General features: G+C 45.3%; 1 protein-coding gene across 1 annotated transcript; it reads left to right on the top strand.

Moving 5' to 3' along the window:
* The first annotated feature begins 309 nt into the window (after positions 1–309).
* Positions 310–8296, top strand: LOC115201544 (riboflavin-binding protein). The gene is made up of 6 exons (XM_029765261.1): positions 310–520; positions 1322–1529; positions 1700–1793; positions 1979–2107; positions 2237–2333; positions 6655–8296. The coding sequence occupies exons 2-6, from the start codon at positions 1367–1369 to the stop codon at positions 7024–7026; spliced, it is 855 nt and encodes a 284-aa protein (XP_029621121.1). The 5' UTR covers positions 310–520; positions 1322–1366; the 3' UTR covers positions 7027–8296.
* The last annotated feature ends 3264 nt before the right edge of the window (positions 8297–11560 follow it).

Raw genomic sequence — 11560 nt, 5'->3', positions numbered from 1 at the left:
GTTTTTCAGTAACTGGTGCTTGATACAGAATGACAGTACCTTTAATACAGAATGACACTACCTGGACATAATATGCTCAGGCCAAATCATTTAAAGGTCATCATATTACATGGTACAATACTGGATGGTAATACCTCCACACATATCTTTCTAATTTATATGATACAAATTATTGTGTGTGTGTGTGTGTGTGTGTGTGTGTGTGTGTGTGTGTGTGTGTGTGTGTGTGTGTGTGTGTGTGTGTGTGTGTGTGTGTGTGTGTGTGTGTGTGATATGGATTACCAGCAAGGGGGAGGTCGGAGGAAGAGGTGGGGGAGGTGGCCAGGAGCTTAGATGTCCTTCAGTTAAACCAGTGAGAAACTGTCGTGCTGCCCCTGGGAAGAAGTGATCATAACAAGCAGTCAGCCCGGAGGAAGAGCTGCGTAGAGTGGTGCTGATTCGACGACGATTCCAAAGCTGAGGAGACACGTCGCACAAGACCAGGCAGAATCAATAGGAAAACGGTTTCTCCCACCGACAGGTAGGCTAAGGCAGGCGAGGAGTAAAGTATTTTTGTCGATAGTGGAAAATAAACAAATGGACATAGATTGCAAACTACGCAGTTGGGATATTGTGGTGTGAAATCTTGTCATTCCCGTTATTTTGTTTAAAGCTAATCAAACATGGTTTTACAGTAGCCTATCTTTGCATTTGTTCAAGTCTTAATTATTTTCTCGTCAAATTATTAGTTGATAGTTTAGTTTGTTGGGTATGGTCATCGTTTACTGAAAGAAAGTCAGTCATTTGTAGGTTTGTAGCTGATATTCTCAAGTAGGCTACATACAGACGACCTACAATTAGTAGCCTACATACAGACGTCCTACAATAAGTAGCCTACATTGTTATACATCTAACAAAGCGATTAGTAAACTCTGAAATGTGTTAAACATGTCTGTAACTCATTTTCTATAAAATACTTAAACGGAAGTTCATAAGAAAATACCTTATTTAGGATTTAATCAGTTATTGTTATGCATGCTTAGCGTTATCCAATGGCTAGATAGGCTATAGCTTAATATTTCACAGGCTGTGTCATGCATCACACTAATCCTTGAACCTCCTTAATTAGGCTAGATGCTCCATGGCACGTCATTGAATACAAACTATGTTATGGACAGACTAGACCGTTTTTGATCAGTGGTGGTTGATCTTACTCCCTTTTTGAGGGAAGCATTCTCGTTAGTGCGATAGGCAATAGGGAAACATTCAAATGTCACATTATTTAAAAAACTGGTCTTCATATTGTATGGTTCACTGAACCCGCTTGTCTCCGCTGTCCAAGGTCCTGATTATAGCCGGCTAGCTGAACGTATCGCAGGTTGAAGAAATGGCTATCACGTCAAACTCCCTGCCGTTGGTCTGTGCATATTTAGCGGCTACCCTGATTGGTCGCATTTTGTGTTTGGAGGGGGCGTGTCTACAGGACGGTAGACAGAAGGCCACGCCCAGCCAGGAACCTCACCTGAAAGAGTGCACAATCTATGCTGAGAGTGAGTGAGAGCACTGTGCTTTTTAAGACAACAACATGCATCATCAAACCATGATAATGAGAGAAAACTGTTGTTGGAAGTTTGCTATCTAAGTCCTCAATCCTCCTATGAGATGAGGTGTCTCCCCACACCCCATGGTCATAATCTATCCATATCTGTTCTCTCATCAGATGCATGTTGTTCAGAGGATGACATCCAGGATCTTCATCCCATGACCAGTGAGAAGAACAGCCCCTGGGACAAGTGTGGGAAACTGAGCCCGAAGTAAGTCTGTGATTTACAGCGGCCTTTGATCATGACTAGCTGATATAACCAATATTTTCAATCTATCACATCAAAGCCAATAGCCAATAGCCAACAGAGACAAAAGCATTGCACTGCTGGAGCAAAGAGAGAGTTACATGCTGTGGTCTACCCTCTCTCTCTCTCCCATCCATTTCTATGTCCAGGTGTGAGGACTTCCTGAAGCGTGTGACCTGTTTCTACCGTTGTTCCCCTGATGCAGCACGCTGGCCACACTCTCACCTCCAGTCCTCCATGCAGGCCGTGCCACTGTGCCACAGCTTCTGCCGTGACTGGTGAGCTCACTACAATAATCTAGGGTCCCCAATGTAAACTGTACTGAAGGCTCTGCGCTAATCACATCATCCAGCAGTATCAAATGTTGAACTGTCATCTGGTCATTGCAACGTAACATTTTTCTTCAGGTATGAGGCCTGCAGGATGGACATGACATGTGCTCGTAACTGGGCCAGAGACCCCAGAGGACAGAACTGCACTGGGAACTGTGTGCCGTATCAGCAGGTAGGCTGTTGATTGGACGGGCAGCAGCCAGTCTCATGGGAGGGAGCCATGTTGAGTTGGCTGTAGTGCTGTGTTGAGCAGTTTTTTAACCTTGCTATAAATAGATATTTTTTTTATTTCAAAAAGACATATTTAGACTCAACGATTCATTTCTTTGAGGAAGTTAAGAACCGTCCTAGTCTCTTTCTCCAGCTGTGTCTCTTATGATAGAGCTGTAGGAAGATATAGAAGCCTGGCATGACTGGGACCAGAAATCGGCCCTGGCATTTCTAACAAACCTGACTTTTTTTTTCTTGAGGGCCCCACACCGGCCCATTTTCTTCTTTGAGGCCCTCACACCGGCCAATTTCTTTCCTCGAGGCCCCCATTATTAGCCAGATAATGATTCTTTTGTGCAAAAAATCCAAGTTAGACAGGCCCACTGTGATAAAAAATGGTCCAGTCTATCTGGCATTTGCCCAGAATGTCAGATGGCCAGTCCACCCCTGGGCTCTGCTCTGTACTGTTCCACTTGACAGAGGAGGATATAAAAAGAGGCAGAGTGACCCAGGGCTTGTGCACAGCTGGGACCAACTGTGAACCTCCCAGTCACACACAAACATGCACGCACACCAGAGGAGGCTGATGGGAGGAGATGTAAGAGGACGTGCTCATTATAATGGCTGTATTGGAATGAATGGGATGGTACCAAACACATCAAACACATGGAAAAACAACGGTTCCATTGATTCCATTCCAGCCCTTACAGTGAGCCCGTCCTCCTATAGCTCCTCCCACCAGCCCCCTCTGACACACACACATAATGAGTGGTTGGATGTGATGACGAGAGGTGACAGGAGTGTGTGTATGTTTATGTGGAAGAGGCAGGTCAGGGAACCACAAATATACCAAATAAAAACGTCATTATTGTGAGGCCATTCAATTAAAGTGAAGCTGTTCTGAATATGAGGGTCCTGCTACACAGAGACCTCAAAAAGACCCCCAAAGGAGGAGTCAGAATGTTAGAACAAAACAACTCACATCTAATAGAAGTATTGTTTACACAATAACAATATCTTCACAGATTGATGGTATTCATTAGTTTGACCCTTTGCTTAAGAGCAACTGACTTTGGAACTCAAATGAGGTTGGAAGCAATTTGTGTCCAGGCATTTTAATGACGGCTCTTTTAATGATCTTCAGCTGTTCAAAAAACAATTATTTAAACATGGTCTGAGGTAAACAGTTTGTAGGTTAGACTGGAATGTTCCGTTTGATTCCTCATCAGACAAAGGAATTGGGAAGCTAACTGCACCTCACCCATTCACATATCCTCCCTAATCGAGCTGACAATGCTTCAGTCTGCCTCAGGGCCACTGTACACAGCACAGGCAGGCTCCAAATAAATACATGGAAACACACACACTTGCACGTAGGCTACTGCACTCACATATAGGCTACACACACACACACACACAAACACATGCACATTCTGTACTCACATATAGGCTCACACACACACAAACAAACACATGCACATTCTGTACTCACATATAGGCTCACACACAAACACATGCACATTCTGTACTGACATATAGGCTACACACACACACACACACAAGCACATTCTGTACTCACATATAGGCTACACACACACACACACACATGCACATTCTGTACTCACATATAGGCTCACACACAAACACATGCACATTCTGTACTCACATATAGGCTACACACACACACACACACACAAGCACATTCTGTACTCACATATAGGCTCACACACACACAAACAAACACATGCACATTCTGTACTCACATATAGGCTCACACACAAACACATGCACATTCTGTACTCACATATAGGCTACACACACACACACACAAGCACATTCTGTACTCACATATAGGCTCACACACACACAAACAAACACATGCACATTCTGTACTCACATATAGGCTACACACACACACACACACAACACATGCACATACTGCATTCACACATAAGCTAAACACACACAAAAACATTTGTAAATGCACACACAATACTGCACACACATGTACAAACCATCAAAACGTCCCCCTGGCCCTTCTCCCAGGCTCCTCTCTGGCTTTCTCCCTCATCATCTGTAAGCTCTGCTGGCTCCTCTCCATCGCCTCACTGGCCACAGCAATGTTCTGGGGCTTCTTAACATCATCAACAAGGAAACCAACACTCTCTTCACGCTGTCCACTCAAACACTGGTTCTGAAGTGGGCAGTGACTCTGCACTAACATGCACAGAGACTGACAGCCTGTGTTGTGATAACAGCAGGTTGACATTTACTGGGATGAATCTTCTCTTTAAGGCAGAACTGAGCAATTTCTCTAGATCCAGCCAATGGCAAAGTAAAAATATTGTCTATATTGTAAAAATTCATGAAAACAGATGTAAGGTTAGGCCCTAGGGTTAGGCACATGACCATGGCCGCCCCAGGAGAAGAGGCTAGTAATCAGACCAACTAGTAGCTATCTGCTGCACAGTAACAGCGCTGTCCTTCTAACACAGTCAATATAGCAGTGCTTCCTAAATGTTCTGGGTGACTCATTCACTCCTTATCCCTCAGACAGACAGGATGAGAGAGGGGGAGAGGAGAGAGGAGAGGGAGGAGAGAGGAGAGGAGAGAGGGAGAGGAGAGAGAGGAGGGAGGAGAGAGGGGAGGGAGGAGAGAGGAGATAGGGGAGAGGAGAGAGGGGAGGGAGGAGAGAGGAGAGGGAGGAGAGAGAGGAGAGGAGAGGGAGGAGAGGAGAGGAGAGAGGAGAGAGGGAGAGGAGAGAGGGGAGGGAGGAGAGAGGAGGGAGGAGAGAGGAGAGGAGATAGGGGAGAGGGAGAGGAGAGAGGGGAGGGAGGAGAGAGGAGAGGGAGGAGAGAGGAGAGAGGGGAGGGAGGAGAGAGGAGAGAGGAAAGAGGAGAGAGGAGAGAGGGGAGGGAGGAGAGAGGAGAGAGGAGAGGGAGGAGAGAAGAGAGGGGGAGAGGAGAGGGAGAGGAGAGAGGGAAGGGAGAAGAGAGGAGAGAGGTGAGGGAGAGGAGAGAGGAGAGAGGGGAGGGAGGAGAGAGGAGAGGGAGGAGAAAGGAGAGGGAGGAGAGAGACGAGGGAGAGAGGGGAGGGAGGAGAGAGGGGAGGGAGAGAGAGGAGAGAGAAGAGGGAGGAGAGAGAGGAGAGAGGGGAGGGAGGAGAGAGGAGAGGAGAGGGAGGAGAGAGGAGAGGGAGGAGAGAGGGGAGGGAGGAGAGAGGAGAGGGAGAAGAGAGGGGAGGGAGGAGAGAGGAGAGGGAGGAGATAGGAGAGAAGAGAGGGAGGAGTGGGGAGAGAGGAGAGAGGAGAGAGGGAGAGGAGAGAGGAGAGGGAGGAGAGAGGAGAGGAGAGAGGAGAGGGAGGAGAGAGGGGAGGGAGGAGAGAGGAGAGAGGAGAGGGAGGAGAGAGGGGAGGGAGGAGAGGGGAGAGAGGAGAGGGAGGAGAGAGGAGAGAGAGGAGAGGTAGGAGAGAGGAGAGAGGGGAGAGAGGGGAGAGGAGAGGGAGGAGAGAGGGGAGAGAGGAGAGGGAGGAGAGAGGAGAGAGAAGAGTTGTAACGGTAGCACTTCTTACAAAGTGGTGATGACTCACTCCCCAGAGAATCAGAGCTTACAGATATAGGATCTTCATTTGACCTATATTGTCACAGCAAAATAATCATTCAGCAACAGGATTTAAATGCTTAGTCCATAATGTAGCGGGAGCTGTGGTTAAGCTATTAGCTGGCCAAAAGTAGGCTACATGAAAAGTGTAATACTGTTAATATAATTGTGTGTTAGATTGGGTTTTCAGTTAATTTATGTAAATAACAAAGCTCATCTGCATTGCTTGGGGTACAGGAAAATTCCCAGCAACAAAAGAGTGATCAAATGAAGATCCTCTGTAAATGTGAAGACCCATGGTGTCCCTACCATTCTATTAATAAGCTTTTCCAATATCAAGCTTTTCTGAGAAATGTAGACTTAGACTTCATGATGGTTTTTTTGGCCCTAAAACCTGAATTTGGATTAAAGTGAAGGGAAAACATATTTATTTCTCTCTATCAGCTGGCTTTTAGATGACAGATGAAGCATGACCTTGTGTGCTGCTCCCCCGTGTCTCTAAAAGCCTTTCTCTGTATGATGAGGGCACTAATGGATGGGTGAGAGAGGGGTGGGAGTGGCAGCTGCTGCCTGGCAAAGGCTTTGTTTTGTTTTTTCAGAAAAGGTACATCTTTGTGTAATCAATAGTCCCAATTAAAACGAGTGCCTTAATCAGAGGTATACTTTGCTCTTTGCTACAACAGATGTACCAGCACGGCCGGGACCTGTGTGAGAGCCTGTGGGGGGACGCCTTCATGACAGTGGAGGATGAGGAGGAGGAACGGGAGGGGGGTGAGAGTATTAGCAATGGTAATGGTGGACGTCCCTGTGGATGCCTGACCCTCAGCCCCTCGGACAGGGAGGTGATCGCTGCCCTCAGGGCCCTGGAGGAAGACCCAGAGGAGCTGGACACCACCAAGAGTGGCTTGCCTCAGTACCGTGCCCCCTGCCACACGCAGCCCCAGACCAAGCCTGCCACACTGCCCCCGCAGGCGCGGAGGAGCAACGGCAACGTTGTGATGCGGAAACGCTCGGTCGTGGTGGATGATGTGGAGGGTAGTGGGAGTGGGCTGTAGATGAACTGACAGAATCTGATCTCTGAATCTGTAGCACTGTCCCCAAGCTGGGGTTGTCATATCTTGCTCCTATAACTAACCTTACCTCACATACTGTACCTCTCATCATTACGCACCATTATAACCCATCAATCAAATGTCGCTTAGAGACGCTCCATGTTTTGAAGTAATACCAAACATATAAACCATTATGACATGACATGCCTTTAACACTGTGTAAATAATGTTCGAATAGTGACATTGACCGTAACATTATTCTGAAAGGTAAAACTATCAACAGCTAGCAACAAAGTGTATGACATCATGTTGTATTACAGTCTGTTGTTACATGGTACTTGGCCCAGGGACTGCAGTTGAAAATTAGCCGGCTGACCTAATCTTTTATACAGTAGTAATGTTGATTAATGTCCACTGTCCCTGTAAAAGTTAATGTAATAAAGTAAAGTAGTTGCTAAAACAGGTGACACCATTCATGATTGCCATCAATGTTTGGCATGTAATTGTCAGTCATGTATGCTCATTATAAACATATGTAGTCTGGCAGCTACATTAGTAGGCCTACAAATGAAAATATCTAACATCTTGTGAGGCGCCTGGGACTGCCTCGGTGCATATCATACTGTAGAGTTGTGTTTACTCATCAGTAGACTGCAGTAGTTTCTAAACTGTATTGTGTAACTTTGCCATCAGACTAGGCATACAGGAGATATACGTATCCATACTGAAGCTTCCAAAATCCCTCTATTCCTCAATCCTAAACACCTTTTTTAGACATACCTGTACAACTGTCAACATGCTTGGCATATTTTACTATCGTGATATAACGTAATGTACTACTGTTTTCTTGTCATGAAATGTTTGATAGTGGAGGAGGGAGGTAGGGTGCTTGTGATGGTGGTGCAGAGCCACATCATTAGAGTGGCTGCCATCCTGCAACCATAGGAGTCAGCTGTAAAAATGAAGTATTCTTTATAGCTGGAGGAAGTCTTGAATTTCAGAAAGAGAATCTCCGCAAAGGACAGACTTAGACTGCTGATGTAGAAACATGGCTCATGCCAGTAAGGCTTTTGTGTTGGTTTGAAAATGCATCGGAACTCTATTCAGGCAATGTCATTCAAGATCATGTGAAGTAGAATTAGAGCCAAACTCTATAGAATGTCTAAAGAATGGAGGACCAAAAGGAAACCTGTTTGTCTGAGTGTGATAAGAATACCTATTTGGTGTTCTTTTGTTTCTTGACATCCTCAATAAACACTGGATTTCAAAATCATTCAATTGGTATTTTCTATTGTGTTGTTATTAGAGCCATTGCCAGATCAAAATACATAGCAAATATGTGTTCTGTGTTCTCCATATGCAGCACTGTCCAACCGTTTGACCTGTCACCTCAGGATAAGGACACTGTGTATTCCAGGGATGATGTCATCACCCAACATGGCCGCAGGGTCAGTCCACCTCTGATGTTCTCACCAGTCCAGCTCAAGCAGGCAGACAGCTTGACAGTTTGATTATGGGAGTGAATAAATATAGTATATGTATTGTTCAAATTACAAAGGCGCCACACCAGCAGTTAAAGCCATCAATATGGTTGTTTTTGTGCCACTCAAATTAGTAGTATGAGACCACTGTGTGTATGTGTGTGTGTGTGTGTGTGTGTGTGTGTGTGTGTGTGTGTGTGTGTGTGTGTGTGTGTGTGTGTGTGTGTGTGTGTGTGTGTGTGTGTGCACGCATGCATATGTGTGTGTGTGTGTGTGTGTGTGTGTGTGTGTGTGTGTGTGTGTGTGTGTGTGTGTGTGTGCGCACTTGCAGGAGGCTAATACAAATAACAGAATAACGTTGTACGTCATTATAGCTATAGTCATATCAATAATACCACAAAGTACTACTGGACATTCTCCTGCCTAAAAGATAGACAGTAAAACACAGCCTGCTCCACCCTCTCCAATTCTCCTGCCTAAAGGATAGACAGTAAAACACAGCCTGCTGCACCCTCTCCAATTCTCCTGCCTAAAGGATAGACAGCAAAACACAGCCTGCTCCACCCTCTCCAATTCTCCTGCCTAAAGGATAGACAGCAAAACACAGCCTGCTCCACCCTCTCCAATTCTCCTGCCTAAAGGATAGACAGTAAAACACAGCCTGCTCCACCCTCTCCAATTCTCCTGCCTAAAGGATAGACAGTAAAACACAGCCTGCTCCACCCTCTCCAATTCTCCTGCCTAAAGGATAGACAGTAAAACACAGCCTGCTCCACCCTCTCCAATTCTCCTGCCTAAAGGATAGACAGTAAAACACAGCCTGCTCCACCCTCTCCAATTCTCCTGCCTAAAAAATAGACAGTAAAACACAGCCTGATCCACCCTCTCCAATTCTGCTGCCTAAAGGATAGACAGTAAAACACAGCCTGCTCCACCCTCTCCAATTCTCCTGCCTAAAGGATAGACAGCAAAACACAGCCTGCTCCACCCTCTCCAATTCTCCTGCCTAAAGGATAGACAGCAAAACACAGCCTGCTCCACCCTCTCCAATTCTCCTGCCTAAAAAATAGACAGTAAAACACAGCCTGCTCCACCCTCTCCAATTCTCCTGCCTAAAGGATAGACAGTAAAACACAGCCTGCTCCACCCTCTCCAATTCTCCTGCCTAAAAAATAGACAGTAAAACACAGCCTGCTCCACCCTCTCCAATTATCCTGCCTAAAGGATAGACAGTAAAACACAGCCTGCTCCACCCTCTCCAATTCTCCTGCCTAAAGGATAGACAGCAAAACACAGCCTGCTCCACCCTCTCCAATTCTCCTGCCTAAAGGATAGACAGTAAAACACAGCCTGCTCCACCCTCTCCAATTCTCCTGCCTAAAAAATAGACAGTAAAACACAGCCTGCTCCACCCTCTCCAATTATCCTGCCTAAAGGATAGACAGTAAAACACAGCCTGCTCCACCCTCTCCAATTATCCTGCCTAACGGATAGACAGCAAAACACAGCCTGCTCCACCCTCTCCAATTCTCCTGCCTAAAGGATAGACAGTAAAACACAGCCTGCTCCACCCTCTCCAATTCTCCTGCCTAAAGGATAGACAGTAAAACACAGCCTGCTCCACCCTCTCCAATTCTCCTGCCTAAAGGATAGACAGTAAAACACAGCCTGCTCCACCCTCTCCAATTCTCCTGCCTAACGGATAGACAGCAAAACACAGCCTGCTCCACCCTCTCCAATTCTCCTGCCTAACGGATAGACAGCAAAACACAGCCTGCTCCACCCTCTCCAATTCTCCTGCATATTATCAAGGCACACTCTCCATTCCTCCCTTCTTCTGTATAATTCCTAGGGTTGATAGATACTGTTTCTGCCCATGTACAGTACATTACGGGATATTATAAATATGTACAAGGGAACTGCCAAAATAATGGAAACACTTGAGTAAATTCAAAGCATATTGAAAGCAGATACCTCCACACAGGTGTGGTTCCTGAGTTAATTAAGCATTTAACATCCCATCATTCTGGGCAGGCCATTATTTTGACTAGCATAGCTATGCCCCCATAGGATGACAATGCCCCTATCCACATGGCACGAGTAGTCAATGAATGGTTTGATGAGCATGAAAATGGCCTTCTCAGTCAACAGATCTCATCCCAAATTGAACACTTATGGGAGATTATAGAGTGATGCCTGAGACAGCATTTTCCACCACCATCAACAAAACACCAAATGATGGGCTTTCTCGTGGAAGAATGGTGTTGCATCCCTCCACTTGAGTTCCAGACACTTGTAGAATCTTTGCCAAGGTGCATTGAAGCTGTTCTGGCTCGTGGTGGCCCAAAGCCCTATTAAGACACTTTATGTTGGTGGTGTTTCCTTTATTTGGTCAGTTACCTGTAGCTCTATATCATTTTACACAGCGGGTCTGTAGGCTCTGACAGGCCTGTTTTTTCCCTGTGCGCTTTATTAAAAATATTGTCAAGGGGCAGTGTGATTGAACTCCAGCAGTAGAATACATTGCTTGTCAAATCATTGTTCAAAATCATTAGGCCTGGCTATGCTTTATTCCTTAAAGGTCTAAGCCGCTGATACCATGGATCATTTAGCTATTTGATATTTGATTTCGAATTTTATATTGAATTTGGCCTTTACTACTATAGCCCATAGAAGCACGTTGAATTACGCATTCATAAATGGTAACAACAAAAAAGACAGTCAAAAAATAAATCACATGGAATAAGGTTTTGAAGTGTCTGTCCTAAAAGTTCAAAGATGAGACAATAATTGTAATCAGAAGACACTATTAACATCTAAATATTATTGGTAACAGAATAAATAACAGAATAATAACTGCAGATTAAATAGTGCTGTAATTGAAAATTGTACACCCAATATAGGTTACTGCATGTTAGCAGATACCCATAGACCTACAGTCATTATGCTTACGCTAGTTAGCAGATACCCATAGACCTACAGTCATTATGCTTACGCTAGTTAGCAGATACCCATAGACCTACAGTCATTATGCTTACGCTAGTTAGCAGATACCC

This window comes from Salmo trutta, chromosome 1 (assembly GCF_901001165.1).
Source record: "Salmo trutta chromosome 1, fSalTru1.1, whole genome shotgun sequence".
Classification (NCBI taxonomy): Eukaryota; Metazoa; Chordata; class Actinopteri; order Salmoniformes; family Salmonidae; genus Salmo; species Salmo trutta.
This window is presented reverse-complemented; position numbering and strand designations above follow the sequence as displayed.